The sequence below is a fragment of the Oncorhynchus tshawytscha genome, linkage group LG03 (genome assembly GCF_018296145.1).
Source record: "Oncorhynchus tshawytscha isolate Ot180627B linkage group LG03, Otsh_v2.0, whole genome shotgun sequence".
Classification (NCBI taxonomy): domain Eukaryota; kingdom Metazoa; phylum Chordata; class Actinopteri; order Salmoniformes; family Salmonidae; genus Oncorhynchus; species Oncorhynchus tshawytscha.
In genome coordinates, this window is record NC_056431.1 from 28,804,223 (window position 1) to 28,824,558 (window position 20,336).

A 20,336-nucleotide genomic window follows, 5' to 3' on the forward strand; every position below is an offset into this window, starting at 1 on the left:
GTCAGAGGCAGGTTGTGACAGGAGAGTGCTCTGTTAGGAGAGGATAAATGTCACACCACTACATTGTCAGTCAATTCTGATGGACAAATGTTTTATTCACACTTTTTTTTATCAGCCCTGATTACAATCACACACACATCACACACTACACACCACACACACACATCACACCACACACACACACACACACACACATCACACACACACCACACCACACACACTCACACACACACACACACCACACACACACACCACACACACACACACACAGTTGTAACAAGAATAAATCTGTTTCCAGTACAAAATACTATAATTCCCATAATGCTCCGCTTCATCGGCGTTAATTGTAAACAGAAGTGAGAAGAAAAGTCTATGGTTTCAGGATTCCTGCTAACAATAATCTCAGATATGGAACAAAGACAGCCTTGCTATATGAACGCTTAATTTGATCGACTGTTAACGTAAGTACATATGTAATCCTTGTTACATGTGTTCTTACTATTGAGTCTGCCACAGTAGTTTGCTCGTTTGCTAGCGAGACACATCATGCTAGCCATCGCTAACGTTCTAGTAGCTATCTGGCTACGATATGCTACTTCAATGTTCTTTTGGGACAAACGTCATATTATCATGTCTTCTGAATATTAGATGAAGTGAGCATGTGCATCAACTTTAGCGGAACCGATGTATTTATTTTTTACTGGTTTATTTGTGGTCCACCACATGTCAAGATGATCACAGCTAAGCTAGCCACATTCCTGGGTGATTTTGACGTTCATGTGTGTGGGTTCCGTCAAGGCGACAAGTTGGTTCACGGTTAGCTAGCTGTAGTAACGTTACATCACGAGAACAACTAACGTTACAGCAACAACATCGACGTAACGAGCTACATCTGGCATTCCTGCAATGGCATGTTCTGTCGCTAGTTGACAGGTGTTTGGGGTAGGGTTAGCTTAGCTAGCTATGTCAAGAATGTGTGTAGACTGTGGAGGGATTCTAGCTACATACATTGGCTAGGATGGGGGTATAGACCCACGGGAGAGGGAAGTAGAGGAAGGTTCATTTGACACGGCAGCATCCCACTTAAAACCCTAAGCTGGTCCCTCTTTTCTCTCTCCTCTTTATTGCCATGTTATAACCAGCAGCACACAGCAACGCTGACCATATTGTGCCTTTTATGAGAGATTTGCATTCAGAAATGGAAGCTGCCTCACTTTCGATGGGCCGATGCGGTTTCTTCTCTCAATAATTGTTTGTCCCGTTTTCGAGAAGACCCTCTCAGAGGGAACGGATGTGGCCACTATGCAGAGTCTCCCTGTCATGACTTTAGTAAGCCGTGGGTAGAAAGAGGCCTTGTTCTTCCACCAGCTCAGAGGATCTGCAGCTCCTCCAAATAGGTTCGGACCTCCATTATGGCATCTGCTGAGGGATTCCTTCGTGCTGCATCCCCAGTTGCTCTCTCATCAAACAGCAGACGTTTGTGGCACTACTGCTTGTGCTTCTGCTCCATTGGATCCCTCTTCTTACTGGTGCCTGAACCAGCTGACTGCTGGGGCTGTCCCTCCCTGCAGCTGAGGTTATTCTTTGAAGAGCCTCTGGCATCACTGAAGGCTAACTTCTTAAATCTGGGGTCAAGTACAGCGGTTTCTGATAGCATGTGATTATATTCCATTATGTGGAACTTTCTGTCCATTGATGAACATAGGGTGTCCATCAACTCTATCACATGTCCTGTGGTTACATTTGCTTCTCTCTGGCGGCTGGCTGTGATTCGCTGTAGACCCTTACACAGGAGTATCCTTTTTGAGGCTGTCACATAGCTGAAAAGAGAGAACAGTAACTTAATAGTTCAGGTTCATGTTCTGTCTACTGATACTACATTCTCATCTACTGGTCATATACATATATAATACTGGATTAAATAATGATGTAGTAATAACTGCTTACTGTACTCTCCACTGATCTCCACAGTGACCTGCTCAAAGGGTTCCAGGACTCTGCACACCTCCTCCACCACCTCCCATTCCTCTTGGGTCAGAGCATCAACAGGTGCATTGACAATGGCCAGGGTAGAGATGATGGCATCATTTGACTCAAGAAACCGCTTCAACATATAAAATGTTGAATTCCACCTTGTAGTGCAGTCTTGTTTAGGCCTCAGCTCAGGCATCCCCATCTGGAAGTATTCCACAGATGCTTTCACTTTGTCCACAGTGAGCTTCATCACTGTCACAGCATCTCTTACAACCAGGTTGATTGTGTGGGCAAGACATGGATGATGTGTCCATTTGAACATTTTCATGGCTTTAGTTATGTTCGCTGCATTGTCACTAACACAACAGACCACTTTTCCATCTACTTGCCATTCTCAACAGTTCCTCTGCCAAGTTCTCTGAGGTGTGTCTGTCGCTGAACTCAAAGCAGTCCAGAAGACAGCTAGACATCGACAAATCTTCAATGAAGTGACATGTAACCAACATGTAAGAAGTGGTTACCCCTGATGTCCAGCAGTCAGTGGTAAGGCAAACTGCAGTAACTTTTTGGACTCTTTCCCTCACTGAAGCCTGTGTGCTCTCCTACAGTTGTGGAATAACTGATTTTGAATTTTTTTTTCTGCTTGTAATTGTGTACATTGGATTTTGACATATACATATAATTTCTTAAACCTCTGTCCTCCACCATTGAAAATGGCTGGAAATCGGTGGCAATCCTTTTAGCCAATACAATATCAATTTGGCCTTGTTTTGCCACAGACATAGACTTTGGCATAAACTGGTCCATAGAAGACTGTGTTGCTGTGGGTCGCGGAGTAGGTCTACTTGACTGAGTGAATACATCTCAATGTGTGGAGGTGCTGGCTCCACCACTATCACTAGCAGGCCCGCTAGTTTCTCGAAGCTCCTCTACAGCTAGCTTCACAGTTGGGTGCACAGTTCGCATATGCCTGTGTAAGTTGTGCGTAGAACCGGCTTTATGAGATTTTGTTTTGGCAAATTCTACACTGTGCTCTAACATTGTCTACATTATTAAACTGCACCCAAATGCTATAGCCTATATGCTATGGGTCATTTGATTGAGACCACACTAAATAGCCTATAGGCGTACTTGAAATTGCGCGCCCAGCGGAGAATCAGAGATGTGGCATCTATATATATATATATATATATGTGTTAACTCAACAAAAAAATAACTGTCCTTACTGTCAACTGCGTTTATTTTCAGCAAACTTAACATGTGTTATTATTTGTATGAACATAACAAGATTCATCAACTGAGACATAAACTGAACAAGTTTCACAGACATGTGACTAACAGAAATGGAATTATATGTCCCTGAACAAAGGGGGGGCCAAAATCAAAAGTAACAGTCAGTATCTGGTGTGGCCACCAGCTGCATTAAGTACGCAGTGCATCTCCTCCTCATGGACTGCACCAGATTTGCCAGTTCTTGCTGTGAGATGTTTACCCCACTCTTCCACCAAGGCACCTGTAAGTTCCTGGACATTTCTGGGGGGAATGGCCCTAGCCCTCACACACCGATCCAACATGTCCCAGACGTGCTCAATTGGATTGAACTGCCATGGCCAGTGAAGAGCCCGGAGAACACTGACATTCCTGTCTTTCAGGAAATCACACACAGAACAAGCAGTATGGCTTGTGGCATTGTCATGCAGGAGGGTCAAGTTAGGATGAGTCTGCAGGAAGTGTAGCACATGAGGGAGGAGGATGTCTTCCCTGTAACACACAGCATTGAGATTTCCTGCAATGACAACAAGCTCAGTCCGATGATGCTGTGACACACTGCCCCAGACCATGACGGACCCTCCGCCTCCAAATTGATCCCGCTCCAGAGTATAGGGCTTGGTGTAATGCTCATTCCTTCGACGATAAACGTGCATCTGACCATCACCCCTGGTGAAAAAAAAATGCAACTCGTCAGTGAAGAGCACTTTTTGCCAGTCCTGTCTGGTCCAGTGACGCCCATAGGCGACGTTGTTGCCGGTGATGTCTGGTGAGGACCTACCTTACAACAGGCCTACAAGCCCTCAGCCCAGCCTCTCTCAGCCTATTGTGGACAGTCTGAGCACTGATGGAGGGATTGTGCGTTCTTGGTGTAACTCGGGCAATTGTTGTTGCCATCCTGTACCTGTTCCGCAGGTGTGATGTTCGGATGTACTGATCCTGTGCAGGTGTTGTTACATGTGGTCTGCCACTGCGAGGACGTTCAGCTGTCCATCCTGTCTCCCTGCAGCGCTGTCTTATGCGTCTCACAGTACGGACATTGCAATTTATTGCCCTGGCCACATCTGCAGCCCTCATGCCTCTTTGCAGCATGCCTAAGGCACTTTCACGCAGATGAGCAGGGACCCTGGGCATCTTTCTTTTGGTGTTTTTCAGAGTCAGTAGAAAGGCCTCTTTAGTGTCCTATGTTTTCATAACTTTGACCTTAATTGTCTACTGTCTGTAAGCTGTTAGTGTCTTAACGACCGTTCCACAGGTGCATGTTCATTAATTGTTTGTGGTTCATTGAACAAGCATGGGAAACAGTGGACGTTTCGTTTTTTGCTGAGTTTATACAGCCTAATAAGCAATTCATTTTAAAACACAGAGAAATACATTTCATAAATTACAAATTACATGACCCGCCACTGGACTAAATAAAAAATAAATATTTTTTTTTTTCAATCCATCCCTAAGACCAATACATTTGCTTATTTCTTAGCAATTTGTGGGGAAAAAAGGATTTGGTCCAAAGTTTTACTACTAGCACTCTTGAAGATCATCGGGGAATATTTTTCTGTCTTGCTTTTCTAACTCTTGCCTTGTGTGTCTTTTTGTCTCCCCCCTAACCCACAGGTCCTGTATGTGGCTGGGCCTGTAGCCTGCGCTGTGTTGGGCACAATCCCCAGAGCCAGGCGGACTTCTGGGGCCGCTTCCCAAAAACCACACCCAGCCCACTGCTCCCCTGACCCACTATTCCTTATGCTAACCCTTCTGAGCATGTTTTACTACATCTGTCTGCGGCGCCGGTCCAGGAGCGGAACTCGGGGTGAGGCGCTGACCAGCAGGCGGGCCGTGGAGTCAGGCCAGCGGGCCACCCTGCCCATCAGCGTGGAGGTGGAACAGTATGCCAAAGGTAGGATCATTCACCTGCTATTGTGCCCTTGAGCAAGGCACTTAGTCCAACCCCTTAAAATAGCTCCAGGTGTGCTGCACTGGAGCCGGCACTGTGTGCTCCTCCCATAATGTGTGCTGTGTGTTTGTCTCCTATTGTCTGGTGGATTGGGAGCAGATGGACTAACCTTATCCTATCCTATAGAGGTGCTGGACTTCAGCTCCCACTACGGCAGTGAGAACAGCATGTCGTACACCATGTGGAACCTGGCCGGCATGCCCAACGTCTACCCTAGCTCTGGGGACTTCACCCAGACGGCCGTGTTCAGGGCCTACGGGGCGTGGTGGGAGCAGTGTGCCAGCACGCCGCTTCCCTTCCGCCGCACGCCCAAGGCCTTCCACAGCCAGGACTACATCGAGCTGGCCTTCGAGGAACCCGTCTACCCCACAGCTGTGGAGGTGCTGGAGACCTACCACCCGGGGGCTATCGTCCAGATCATGGCCTGCTCCCTCAACCCCTTCTCCCAGAACCCTCCCACCGACGTCCGGTAAGGACCAGTGGTGGTGTGGGACTCAGGTTGTTGAAGTTTCTTCTATCATGAAATTTTGGTTTTTCGTCCATAGCCACTTTCACACCTTCCCTGTATACCACCCTGCATCCCACTGCTGGCTTGCTTCTGAAGCTAAGCAGGGTTGGTTCTGGTCGGTCCCTGGATTGGAGACCAGATACTGCTTGAAGTGGTGTTGGAGGGCCAGTAGGAGGCACCCTTTCCACTGGTCTAATAGCCCAATACCCCAGGGCAGTGATTGGGGACATTGCCCCGTGTAGGGTGCTGTCTTTTCGATGGGACGTTAAACGGGTGACCTGACTCTATGTGGTCACAAAAGATCCCATGACACTTATCGTAAGAGTAGGGGTGTTAACCCTGGTGTACTGGCTAAATTCCCAATCTGGCCCTCATACTATCACGGTCACCTAATCATCCCCAGTTTACAATTGGCTCATTCATCCCCCCTTCTCTCCCCTGTTACTATTCCCCAGGTCGTTGTTGTAAATGAGAATGTGTTCTTAGTCAACTTACCTGGTAAAATAAGGGTACATTTATATATATATATATTTGCTTCAATCTCTCAACACAACCGGTGCTTCTATTTGAGTCAGTCGTCTATTTCCTTAATGCACACAGCTGTTGCTCAATACATTTCTGAAAAGACTACCACATTGTTTATTGTAACCTTTATAATGGCAAATCTATCGAAGGTCAGACTTGCAAAGACTAGGCTGCCTATCATACACCCCAATTTCGCCCTTCAGCACCATGGAGAGCAGTACCAGTAATCACTGAAGTCACCTTTTCTTTTTGGTGGCGTCATGGCTAGCAACGATGACAGAATTTTGAAATAATGTTTTTAATGCACATGACCGTAGGAATATCAAAGCTGTGTTCATGGTAACCTCAAACCATTCATTTAGACCCAGCGTTTATTTGAAACAGGCGTTTATGTGCTGAAATGTGTGCAGCTGCCCGACTATTAAATTGGACAGGTGTGTGTGTGGGAAAATTAAGTACTGAGTGAGTGTGTGCATAGTCGGTGCAAAAATAAAACTGTAATACAAGGTTCAATGCATATAGTCCATGTAGCCATTTTGTTATCTGTTTAGCAGTCTTATGGCTTGGAGATGGAAGCTGTTCAGGAGCCTGCTGTTGTCATACTTGTTGCTCCGGTACCAGTTGTTGTGCGGAAGCAGAGAGAACAGTCTATGGCTTGGGTGGCTGGAGTCTTTAACAATTATCTGGGCCTTCCTTTCACGCCGCCTGATATAGAGGTCCTGGATGGCAGGGAGCTTGGTCCCAGTGATGTACTTGGCTGTCCGCACCACCCTCTAGTGCCATGCGATCGAAAGCGTTGCAGTTGTCACACCAAGCAATGATGCAGCCAGTCAAGGTGCTCTCAATTGTGGAATGTAGTTTTTCTATTAATAAGTTAATAGACCAATAAGAAAGAGAGTTCCAAACCTCTCTGCCAATAACAGCTCATTTTCAGTTTTCCCCCTCAGACCACTCTGACAGTCCTAGCAAAATTGTTGCTTGAGAAACTACTCTTTGCTAAGAAGCCATTTTGTTTGTTTTCAATTAAACGGCTGCATTGGACCTTTTTTTAAATCATGCTTGCACTTTTATTTGTATTTCTTTTAACATATGGGTAGTTCTGAGAATCTAACCCACTGTCCTGGCGTTGCGACTGCCATGCTCTAACAACTGAGCTACAGAGGACCACAACGGAATGTGTGTTTGTACTCTATTGGCTGGTTTCCCAGACACAGATTAAGCCTAGTCTCAGAATTAGAAGCACTTTCACTTAGATTCTCCATTTAGCACATTTTATTAGTTCAGGACTAGGCTTAGCAAACTGCCCTAAACCCTAAATCTCAGATTAAAGAATGGTGAGTCTGTGTGTACAACTGACTGGTGTACCTCTCTGTCCCCAGGTGGGAGGTGTTGTGGGCTGAGGAGCCCACCAAGGTGCTGACTCCCCAGGCCAGGCAGTTCTCTCCCAGCATCAAGCAGCTGAGCTTCCCCACCAACTTGATCCGCGTGGAGGTCAACAGCTCCCTGCTAAAGTACTACACGGAGCTGGACGCCGTCGCCCTGCGTGGCCAGAAAGAGAGGCCCATCCTCTCCCGTTATAAGATGCCCAGGATCGACATCTGTGACCTGAGTGACAGCGATGAGGAACTGTCTGACCCGGGAGCCTCCTTCAGACAGGCCGGGGATGGCAAGCACATTAACCTAGGGAATGGATACTTTGATAAACTGCCCTACGAGGTGGGGAGAATACGCTATTAGACACTCACATATACTACAACACTCGTATATGGCTGCTGGCTGCATTTTCTGTCCACAAAACGGCACTGAAATTTGAAAAAAAAAGGTTGGCAATAGTTGCAGGACAATTGCAAGATGCTGTTTTCCAAACAATTCTCGCTTTGGTTTTAAAGATGGGCTATGCAGAAATGGCTCTGCCATTTCCTGTTTGCAAACATGTGACTAGTTCGCCTGATTTCAGCTTATGTGACTAAAACAAGCAAATATAGTGTAGAGAATCATTGTACCATCTGAACTGTTATGAAATATATTTTTCATAACATAATCAGCTGTTTGAAGCTGGTGTACAAAACTGCAAGGTAAAGACACAGAAACTAAACTTAACAATGGGAGCATAGAAATAGCACACACACAAGAGATATAATGCTTCTTAGATGTGGTTTTAATGAGAATGATAGATCTATAACATATGATATATCATTTCTATGTGAATTTGTTTGGGGTCACCCAAAAAGTGACGTATTGCAGTTTTAAGTGTAGTCCCATCTACTGAAAATGTTTATGCTTAGGGTATCTTGGGCAGTTTTTTTGTGTACTTTACCAGGACTTAATTTGACAAAAAGATGTCTCCCATGGACCTACACATACCGTCTTGGACCCATGGAGATATTTGATATTAAGCTTACAAAATAGTCATTTTCATGTTATAAAAGACATGTCATATTTTCTAAGACTAGCTGTTCTCTTGGTTTTATGTACTGCTCTCCAAACCGCTGCCATTCACCTCACTCCTCACAACCGATGTGTGTGTGTGTGTGTGTCTGAAACACAATATAGCTATTATCTGCTAGCGGATACCCTTTTGAACACACAGCGTATTGTTTATTCACTGCACACATATACACCTATTCTCTCTCTCTACCTCTGTCTTACTGAGAAGCACACTTCCAAATTACACGAACAGGCAGACTCACTGCCACAAGGATATTGCTTTATGTGTGTGTGTGTGTGTTCAACATACACTGTTTTATATTATTCTGCTCTGCCTGACATCCCTTCTGTCTCTTTCTTGCTTTCTTTCTTGCTTTCCTTGTCTCTCTCTTCCTTCATCGTTATTTATCCTTCTCCCTGTACCCCCTCTCCCACCATCCTCCCTTCTCTCTTATTATCTCTCTGTAATTATCTCCCTTCTCTCCCCTTGCAGTTGATCCAGCTGATAGTTAGCCACTTGACCCTGCCCGACCTGTGTCGCCTGACCCAGACCTGCAAGCTACTCCGCCAGCACTGCTGTGACCCCCTCCAGTACATCCAGCTGAGCCTGCAGCCATACTGGGCTCGCCTCAGTGACACCTCCCTGGGCCACCTGCAGGGCCGGTGCACCCTGCTCCAGAGGCTCAACCTCTCCTGGACCGGTAACCGTGGAGCCCTCACCCTCACCGGCTTCAGCAGGTGAGGCATGGGGCTGGGGGGGACTAGAGAATCTGGACATTTTGTGATTCATCGGTCTCTGTCTTTAGAGTGGCATGTGTGTGCCCATCACTTCGGTTGATTTCAGGGTGAGGAACCGTCTGTGTAAATATTGGACTATAAATTGTGCCTTTCTGTATTTTACTTGTGCTAAAATCTTTATTGTATTCTACTGAGCCATTTACATTATGTTCGTATTCTCTCATTATTTCTTGTTGTTGCATTGTCGAGAAGGAACCTGCAAGTAAGCATTTCTTTTAGTTGGACAGCGTATACCATGTGTATCCCATACATACAACTAATAAAACTTGAAACTGAAACTAACATAAAGTTGTCAAATCCTGAACTTCCGTGTTAATGTTGTTGCCATGCCACAACAAGGTCTGACCCCCCCCTCTCAGCTTCATGAAGGCGTGTGGTGGGAGCCTGGTGTGTCTGGAGCTGTCGTGTTGTCACTTCCTGAGTGAACCGTGTCTGGAGGTCATCTCCCAGACGTGTCCAGGGCTGCAGGAGCTAAACCTGTCCTCGTGCGACCGCCTCCACCCCCAGGCCTTTACACACATCTCCAAGCTCACCCGCCTGCGCCGGCTAGTGCTCTACCGCACAAGGATAGAGGTACAGTGCCTTCAGAAGTACCCCTTGACTTATTCTACATTTTGTTGTGTTACAGTCTGAATTTTCAAAATGGTTTTAAAAAAAAAACACCTATCTACACACAATACCCCATAATGACAGTGTTTTTAGATATTTTGCAAAAAACTAACTCGGCCACTCAGGAACGTTCACTGTCTTCACTGATTTTTCCTGTGCTTGGCTCCAGTCTGTTTTATTTTTTATCCTGAAAAACTCCTCAGTCCTTAATGATTGATTACAAACATGCCACTACTATGCTTGGACATATGGAGAGTGGTACTTAGTAATGTGTTGTATTGGATTTGTCCCAAACACAACACTTTGTATTCAGAACAAACATTTTTTACAGTATTATATTAGTGCCTTGTTGCAAACAGGAAGCATGTTTTGGAATATATTTATTCTGTACCGGCTTCCTTCTTTTCACTCTGTCAATTGGGTTTGTATTGTGACATAACTGAGGATGGCTCAACAGCATTGTAGTTTTCTCCTTTCACAGCCTTTCAACTCTGTAACTGTTTTTAAAGTCCCCATTGGCCTCGTGGTTTCCTTCCTCTCCAGCAACTGAGTTAGGAAGGAAGCCTGTGTCTTTGTAGTGACTGGGTGTATTGATACACCATCCAAAGTGAAATGAGTAACTTCACCATGGTCAAAGGGATATTCACTGTCTGCTTTTTATTTATTTATTTATTTATTTTTTACCCATCTGCCCTTCTTTGTGAGGTATTGGAAAACCTCCCTGGTCTTTGTGGTTGAATATGTGTTTGAGATTCACTGCTCGACTGAGGGACCTTACAGATAATTGTATGCTTGGGGTACAGAGATGAGGTAGTCATTCAAAAACATTAACTTTAGAACAGCCTTTCTTTAAATTACTATAACGGCCACAAACGGCCTTGTTTTTCTAACGATAATATCTGTGTCGATATTGCAAAGTGAACTTTCTAACAACCTTTTGTCGTATTGGCGTGGCTGTTGTCGTCGACCGGAAACAGGGTATGCTGTCATTTGACTTTTTAAAAAACTTAGACTGAAAATAACATGGCTGAAGCAGACGTGACTTTTCACTGTGAAAGAGGCTTAATCTATGTTGCTTGGTGATACGGATTCACACACGTCCTTGCACTTTTAAAAGCGATGATGTCGAGGTGAGTGAAATAAGTAAACAGCAGTTTGGTGTTGTCAATGTTTGATGCTGTGAAACTTGGGGAATAGCTCACAGATGAGCAAATCATAATTTGGTTGGTACAGGCCAGCACATCCGTGCCAGCGGTCAAGATCAAATGATTGCTCTCTGTCTCATGGAAATAGTTGCCGTGTTTAGCTGTATATAGTCAACTAACTAGTTGGTTGTTTTGTCTTGGTTCTACCAATGTAATTATATGGAAACTGCTTGCTATAGCTAGCTAGCTAGTTAGTTAGTTAGTCTGTCAGGCAAGAAAAGTTGTGCGTAACGGTAAATTTGGACAGCGCTCACGAAGCGTCAACCTCTGCTGTCACTATCACAACTGTCTGACTGTATCACCAGTGGCAGAACTACAGTTTTACACAGGGGTGGCCAAGGCTACTTCAGAAAATGTAGTGTGTAACCCTAACCTGGCATCTAAGGAGCATGAATGAATCCTATGATTGCTGATTAGAGGTAGAAGTGATAATTCACTTAACCCGGAGTTCTTCAATGTAGCAGATAGTGTGGTCCAAAAGGGTTACTTCACTAGAATTCTTTAACATGAATAGTCAGTGTCTCTACCTCGGCACTGCAGCTCAATTTCTCTCTCTCTCTCTCTCACACACACACACACACACAGTACTGTACTCACATACTGGAGAGACTTGGGTCACTCTGTTTTCATGAATATATAATCTGTGTCAATAAGTGTTGAACATCCAAAATATTTTCAGAGAATTAAGCTCAAGGAGATAAGAGCATCTGTGTGTTACATAAATTACATTCGTTTATTTACAAAAAATGTAATTGACAAAAAAAAGACTGCAATTTGACATACCTGGTATCAAGCAGAAATGGACTTTAAAAATAATTTTGATGCCCATCAATGTTACAGACTTACACTATCATATTTATGCCGATATATATTATGTTAACTAATAGCAAAGAAAAGTTTTGGAATTGGCCTAATCAAGACCAAATTAAATCTGTGTGACATGATACCCTTTGGATTTATCATTTTAGAATGTCAGTGTACTAGCTAGTACACAGTGCAGGTTTTAATCATGACCAGAGGGACTGCCTAAGCCAAATTATCCTAGGTAGATTTAAAACAGCATAATTCTGCGTTTCTGGTGAGAACTGGCAAAATGTTTCACAAACTCATCCATGTTGAGGGAGCATGCCCTCCTTGACTCAACACTGAGAATGCCGAGGTGACTTAACATGTCATCAACCATTGTTGTCTTAAGGTGGGTTTAAATCAGTTTTGATGCTGAGAAGCTTCTCTCGCAAGACGCACTGCTGACTGGTGTAACAACAGAAATCTTACAAAGTCGAAATCCGCTTGGTTTGATGAACCTCATGTTTGAGGTCCTCTAAGTCTGACTCAAAGTTCTGAGCAAAGGCAAACAGAGGCTCCTCATTCAAGAATGTTGTACTCTTTGGCTTGAGAGACTGGATCCCTTGCATTATCTTGCAAGCCTTTGAAAAACGCCTCTGCAGCTCAGCTGTGAGATTGTCAAGCACCTGATAAAAGATAGCTCTTTGGAAGCTCTCACCATCACTTTGGTCTCTATTTTTCTGTCCTACAGTGCTCATCATCAATGAGTCATAAAAAAGCTTGTTTTGGGTTTTTTACACACTGTTTGTACACTTATTTTGCAGTGCTCTGCAATCTCTTCAACTAGGGATGCACAATATATCAGTGAACATATCGGAATCGTCCGACATTAGCTAAAAATGCCAACATCAGTATTGCATCTGCCAAGTTTAATGCCGATGTTAAAAAACGATATCAAAGCTACCTTGCATACCTATATAACGTAGAGTTGAAGTCTGAAGTTTACAAGCACCTTAGCCAAATACATTTCAACTCAGTTTTTCATAATTCCTGACTTTTAATCATAGTACAAATTCCCTTTCTTTGGTCAGTTAGGATCACCACTTTATTTTAAGAATGTGAAATGTCAGAATAATAGTAGCGAGAATGATTTATTTCAGCTTTTATTTCTTTCATCACATTCCCAGTGGGTCCGAAGTTTACATTCACTCAATTAGTATTTGGTAGCATTGCCTTTAAATTGTTTAACTTGGGTCAAACTTTTCGTGTAGCCTTCCACAAGCTTCCCACAGTAAGTTGGGTGAATTTTGGTCCATTCCTCCTGACAGAGCTGGTGTAACTGAGTCAGGTTTGAAGGCCTCCTTGCTCGCACACGCTTTTTCAGTTCTGCCCACACATTTTCTATGGGATTGAGGTCAGGGCTTTGTGATGGCCACTCCACTTGCCTTTGTTGTCCTTAAAACCTCTTGAAACTAGGGGGCACTATTTTCATTTTTGGAAAAATAACGTTCCCAAAGTAAACGGCTATTTTGTCAGGACAAGATGCTAGAATATGCATATAATTGACAGCTTAGGATAGAAAACACTATAAAGTTTCCAAAACTGTAAAAATATTGTCTGTGAGTATAACGGAACTGATATTGCAGGCGAAAGCCTGAGAAAAATCCAATCAGGAAGTGACTCATGTTTTGAAAGCTCTGCGTTCCGATGCGTCCCTCTTGAGCAGTGAATGGGATATCAACCAGATTCCTTTTTCTACATATTCCCCAAGGTGTCTACAGCATTTTGACGTAGTTTCACGCCTTTATGTTGAAGAATGAGCGTAAACGACTACATTGCGTAAGTGGCCGGCTGAGTGCTCTCAGAGTAATTCTTGCGTAATAGACAGAGGTAGCTATTTTTCCTCCCGGTTTTACTGAAACAGCTGTCCCGGTTGATATATTATCGAATAGATATTTGAAAAACACCTTGAGGATTGATTATAAACAACGTTTGCCATGTTTCTGTTGATATTATGGAGCTAATTTGGAATATTTTTCGGCGTTGTCGTGACCGCAATTTCCGGTCGAATTCTCAGCCAAACGTGAAGAACTAACGGAGCTATTTCGGCTACAAAAATAATCTTTATGGAAAAAATGAACATTTGCTATCTAACTGGGAGTCTCGTGAGTGAAAACATCCGAAGCTCATCAAAGTTAAACGATTTAATTTGATTGCTTTACTGATTTTCGTGACCAGGTTGCCTGCTGCTAGCTAGGCATAATGCTATGCTAGGCTATCAATAAACTTACACAAATGCTTGTCTTGCTTTGGCTGTAAAGCATAATTTCAAAATCTGAGATGACAGGGGGATTAACAAAAGGCTAAGCTGTCTTTCAATATATTTCACTTGTAATTTCATGAATAGGAATATTTTCTAGTAATATTTTTTGTCCGTTGCGTTATGCTAATTAGTGTCAGTTGATGACAATTCTCCCGGATCCGGGAGCGGTAGTTCCAAGAGTTAAGCCATTTTCCCACAACTTTGGAAGTATGCATTGTCCATTTGGAAGACCCATTTGCAACCATGCTTTAAGACTGATGTCTTGATGTTGCTTCAATATATCCACATCATTGTGATGCCTCATGATGCCATCTATTTTGTGAAGTGCACCAGCCCCTCCTGCAGCAAAGCACCCCCACAACATGATGCTGCCACCCCTGTGCTTCACAGTTGGGATGGTGTTCTTCGCCTTGAAAGCCTCCCCCTTTACCCTCCAAACATAACGATGGTCATTATGGCCAGCAGTTCTATTTTTGATTCATCAGACCAGAAGACATTTCTCGAAAAGTCGATATTTGTCCCCATGTGCAGTTCCAAACCATAGACTGGCTATTTTATGGCGGTTTTGGAGCCGTGGCTTCTTCCTTGCTGAGCGGCCTTTCAGGTTATGTTGATATCAGACTCGTTTTACTGAGAATATTGATACTTTTGTACCTGTTTCCTCCAGCATCTTCACAAGGTCCTTTGCTCTTGTTCTGGGATTGATTTGCACTTTTCACACCAAAGTACATTCATCCCTTGGAGACAGAACGCGTCTCTTTCCTGAGCGGTATGACGGTTGCATGGTCCCGTGGTGTTTACACTTGCGTACTATTGTTTGTACAGATGAACGTGGTACCTTCAGGCGTTTGGAAATTGCTCCCAAGGATGAACCAGACTTGTGGAGGTCTACAATTTGTTTTCTGAGGTTTTGGATGATTTTCTTTTGATTTTCCCATGATGTCAAGCTAAGAGGCACTGAGTTTGAAGGTAGGCCTTGAAATACATCCACAGGTACACCTCCAATTAACTCAAATGATGTCAATTAGCCTATCAGAAGCTTCTAAAGCCATGACACAATTTTCTGGAATTTTCCAAGCTGTTTAAAGGTCAACTTAGTGTATGTACAGTCAACTTAGTGTATGTAAACTTCTGACCCACTGGAATTGTGATGTAGTGAAATAATCTGTTTGTAAACAATTGTTGCAAAAAATACTTGTGTCATTTACAAAGTAGATGTCCTAACCGACTTGCCAAAACTATAGTTTGTTAAGTGTTTGCCAAGTAGCATATATTGAGACGATGTTGTAACACAAATGATGCCATATTTTTAAGCTGATGCACATGGGTATATTGGTGGTGTATGGGTTAAGAGGTAGTTGAGCTTTCTATCAGATACATGGCCTGTGCATGGCACCATTGTGGTTTACGTAGGACTAATTCTCTGCTGTCATCATTTGTAATGAACTCAGAGCTCGGGTCCTGTTCTTGCCCAGGCCTGCTACAAAACCTTACAGGGCATTTCTGAGTGTTGTTCTCATGTTTCAGCCTTTCCTAAGGCAAACACCATACCGTAGTCTTTCCAGTGTAGTGAGGTTGAGGTCTAAGCTTTCAGGTTGTTTACTGCAGGCAGACTGAGCAGGCTGTGTGTTTGTCTCCAGTCCTATGTGTCATCCAAGCCCTGTTGTCTGTCATTAAGCTGTCATTAAGCTGTCACTGGTATAATTAAATAGTTCTCTGGCTGCCAAAAGTCATAAAAAGAGACCACCAGACGCACACTCTCGAAACACATAGAATACACATTAGAGATGCTTGCTAAAGTACACACCACGCACACCCAATTGCCATTGGGTGGCATGTTGACAGTTCCACATTGGAATCCCACCTCTATCCCTGTCTAGCAATGGTGGATAGGTGATAAGCAAATGTATATTTTTTTTACGCTTTGAAATGTTACACTACCATAATACTGTTGAGTTATGTGTTTGCCAGACCAAGTCGTCTTGGAGAGATATTGAATAACATGGGGTAGACCTGTTATTGTAAAATATTGACGCGACACCTTTGATACACATTCCTCAGTCTCATTTTACTGTGTGTGTACAAAAAGGGGTGCAATCATCATATTTTGGGTCAGTCGATAGAAACTTAACTCAACTTTGACATTTTCTCTCTCTCGCTTGCTTTGTTTTATGTTGCTGCAGCAAACAGCCATGTTGCGCATCCTAACCTTCTGTATTGAGCTGAGACACCTCAACCTGGGGAGCTGTGTGATGGTAGGATGCCCCTCACAAATGCACTCAATATCATACCCTGCTCTTGCGCCAGAGAGACATTCTAGGATCAGCCTCACCCCTTAACTCTGAACCACAACTGAGAATCATGACAATTGATTCAGTCATTCTGTGCTGGCTAACAGCCCCAAGGTCACCGCCCCCTATGTTCTCCCTGCAGATAGAGGACTATGACGTGGTGGCCAGCATGCTGGCTGTCTGCTGCCGCTCACTGCGCTCCCTGGACCTGTGGCGCTGCAGAAGCCTGTCGGAGCGTGGCCTGGCCGAGCTGGCTGCAGGATGCAGATTACTGGAGGAGCTGGACCTGGGCTGGTGCTCCACACTGCAGAGCAGCTCGGGCTGCTTCCAGCACCTGGCCCGCAACCTGCAGTGCCTGAGGAAGCTCTTCCTCACCGCCAACCGCACCGTGTGCGACTCGGACATTGAGGAGCTGGCTGCCAACTGCCCCGCACTGCAGCACCTCGACATACTGGGTGGGTACTACCTCCCTCTTCCTTTCTTAATCTGTCTCTCTTTCTCTCGTTCTATCACACCAGTTTATATTAAGTCATTTTAGGTAGAACCACAGATGTGTTCACACCCGATATTTGAATATAGTATTTTACTTGGGGCATTTAGAACACAGTATTCATCAAGGGGTCACAAATGTTGCTCACTTATGTGGTATGTTTGTGTTGTTGATTGACAGGCACCCGGATGGTAAACTCCTCCTCCCTGAGGAAGCTGCTGCAGGCGTGTCCGAAGCTCCTCCTCCTGGACGTGTCCTTCTGCGCGCAGGTGGACGCCCGCATTGTCCAAGAGCTCTGCGGACTCTTCCCCAATGTGGCCATCAAGAAGAGCTTTACCCAGTGACCTCACCCAGCCACACCCTCACACAGGGGCAGTGACACAGGGACACCGTCACAGGGACACCAGGGGGGAGGCACTACTTTTGACTAGTGGGGTGGAGTATTACTGAATGCCCAGTGGGTAGAATGAATGGGGTCTGATGGCCGAGAGCACTGAGGCCTATTATAATATGGACTAAATGGTTAGGAGTGTTGTGTTGTGGTGACATGAGCATCGGCTGAACACCTCACCTACATCTCAACACAGTCTCCTCATGTTAAGCCGCTGAATGCAAGAGAGAGTCTTGAGAGGAGAAACTGGTTGAAATCAGGGTCACGGGTGCCAAAGTCGCTAGATTTCATTGTTGGTCAGCCTAGTAACTGACACATCTGGTGGCGGCTGCTTGTCATCTGTCCACCCCTCCTGTGACTCATTTGTAAAATGTCTGACCTCAATGTTTTATCTGAATCTGACATCTCAGGGATTTTATCTTGTTCATATTGTTCAATTATTATGTATATGTTTTTTTTTTTTCCAGAAACCAGCAGAAGAGCCTCCTTTTATTCTGAGAGAAACATTTGAGTCCTGTTTGATTTGTTCTGAGACAACGGGAATTCTGGGAAAAATGTACATTGGGCACTGATACTGAGACAAACATTTTTTTAAATGTTGAATATTGTGCAAATTGTATGATTGTAAAATGATATCAATATCCTTAATTATTTATTGATCTTGTAATATATTATTGCACATCTCCAATGCTACGTTAGCATTTCCTTTAAACTGAGACTCAGCGATACGAGCAGCAGTGTGAAACAAATATATATTTAGGAATAAACGCTATACAATAGGCTATACATGTGAGCACCCACAGTCCCGTACAGAGCATCTTCGCATGTGCATGGGAGATCGCTTCACTCTCCTGCAAATGTGATAGCTGAGGGACAACTACTGCGGAGTAGATTAGCCTCTCGCTTCACTCTCTTCGTTGTTGGGGATATTGGCCTGATATGCAGCTACTGGAATTTGTATAGCTGAATCTACCTTTAAGCAAAACTTGGGAGTGTCATTTTGAGCAGTAGCTAGCTAGTATGTGAGGTATTTTTGTGCCTTATATTCATGACTGAATGTGGCGTCTGTGTCAGTGGTTGTAATGCTTTGCTTCCTGCCCTCTACTAAAGTTACCATCAAATCCCATGTCCCTCGCTATAGCTTAATTTGACCAGTGAAGAAACCCATGCAGATCTGTCATCTTGATTTGACATATGCAAAGCCATATTTATTTTAAGCAGAATCTTATCTCCATCTTTCAATTCCCTTTTTTTATTAAGTGGCAGTTTTGTCTGCTTTTTGGATTACATATTATTTTATCTGTGGGAACGTGGTCTGGTCACGCTCAAATCACTAAAGTAATCTGCACAGGGAAACTATTGAAAAACACATATTAATGTTAACATTCGTGCAAATCTGTCATCCCGCTACACAAATCTAGTTTCTCTCCTTTGTCCGGTCACTAGCTGACCAAAGTAACCACAGTTTTCGCCACATTGTAATGCTACTTTTATTTAGAGGCATTTATTGATGTGGACCTGCTATTTTTTGCATTGATGGACTTTTCCTCAGTCAGTTTTGGATGCGTGTGTGTGTGGTCAAACTTAGTGCCATTTGTAGAATCTTTAGTAATGTATCCTTAACCAAGTGTGAATGTCAGGTGTGGTGTCGTCAAGACTCACTGGCAGATAACCACTCGAAAGTGTTGAAAAAGGTTGCGCCTGTACTACGACGAAACTGGGTGCTTTAATTTGAAATAAAATGAAGGTTGATGACTGAGTACGTATTTATCCCCAACTGTATGTCCATTGAAATGCCAGGGTCGACTGCCTTGTATTTCTGGCTCATAGTGTACATGTTGCTGACATTACACCGCCTAGTTTTGATCACTCTTTAATTAGAATGGTGCCATTACAGTGTTCTCTGGCTTGTCCCTGTAGGATCATTATTTTTGGATCCAGGTAGAACCTTTTCACCCAACAAAGAACCCTAAAATGGCACGTTTCTTCAGATGGAGAAGGGTCAATGTCGAACCCTTTTTTTCTGAAGTGCCTTATCGTGAGCGGTGACTCAACAGTAATGACTATATTGAAGTGTAGGGGTAAGGTCATCTTGCCTGACGACTCAAACTTAATTTTTTCCGCTGCTCTGTTGTTTGCTACCAACTTCAGTCTGAGGTTGCCATCATTGAAGTCGTTTGTGATGACGTCAAAATGACGGGTGTTGTACCAAACAATGTAATCAGCGATTGGATCATCTCTAACCAATCGGAGTAACAAAGCCAATGACACATTTTCAAACCTCCGCTTTACACGTAGGCTTTACACGCGTGTGTTCTGGCTCTTGCCCAGCCCATCTGTTTCTGCGACCAATCAGAACGGTTCATGTTTTTTTCCATTCTAGAAATTGTCATTTAGGTACACTGATCCAGACTCATTGTAGAGAAGAGACATCCGTGGGCGTGGCGTAGCATTTGGCCGGAGCAAGGCGTTTGGGTAGCCAGGCAAAGGGCCATCTTGTGTTTCTGGAACAACTCGAGGCTATTAGTCAGGTTGACTGGGAGTTCAGCATTAGCCTTAACCCTCTGCCGTTTTACTGCCTATTAATACTACAGGGAGAAGTGACATTCGCTTGTCTCCTTAATTGCCTTTTAATGAATTGTTTATGCCCGAGTTTAATGATGTATATTGTGGCCCTGTAATGTGCCCTAATGATGGAGAACGAGGCGGCCGCCGATAAAGTATTAATTTGGACTGCCTCCCCGATGATTACTGCACCACTGCCGCCGCCCCCCACAGAACGTGATTCA

At 44.0% G+C, this 20,336-nt stretch overlaps 1 protein-coding gene across 4 annotated transcripts; it reads left to right on the plus strand.

Moving 5' to 3' along the window:
- Positions 1–221: 221 nt before the first annotated feature.
- LOC112232777 (F-box/LRR-repeat protein 4) lies at positions 222–19,306 on the plus strand. 4 transcript variants are annotated; one of them, XM_024399995.2, is made up of 9 exons: positions 223–461; positions 4,858–5,137; positions 5,321–5,663; positions 7,607–7,943; positions 9,148–9,392; positions 9,812–10,025; positions 16,559–16,630; positions 16,809–17,121; positions 17,337–19,306. In XM_024399995.2, exons 2-9 carry the CDS (start codon positions 4,984–4,986, stop codon positions 17,498–17,500), a joined length of 1,842 nt encoding a protein of 613 aa, XP_024255763.1. In that variant the 5' UTR covers positions 223–461; positions 4,858–4,983; the 3' UTR covers positions 17,501–19,306. The 4 variants fall into 4 exon arrangements, with proteins under 4 accessions (XP_024255779.1, XP_024255763.1, XP_024255771.1 ...); XM_024400003.2 differs by lacking the exon at positions 223–461 and adding an exon at positions 2,458–2,517; XM_024400011.2 differs by lacking the exon at positions 16,559–16,630 and having other exon boundaries at positions 222–461.
- The last annotated feature ends 1,030 nt before the right edge of the window (positions 19,307–20,336 follow it).

What these genes read in the sequence shown, in the direction of transcription:
- LOC112232777 (XM_024399995.2), top strand. Translation starts at nt 4,984, where the DNA reads ATGCTAACCCTTCTGAGCATGTTTTACTACATCTGTCTGCGGCGCCGG. An exon ending in GGTGGAACAGTATGCCAAAG is followed by an intron (nt 5,138 to 5,320) that starts GTAGGATCATTC and finishes CCTATCCTATAG; the next exon opens with AGGTGCTGGACTTCAGCTCC. An exon ending in GCAGCACCTCGACATACTGG is followed by an intron (nt 17,122 to 17,336) that starts GTGGGTACTACC and finishes GTTGATTGACAG; the next exon opens with GCACCCGGATGGTAAACTCC.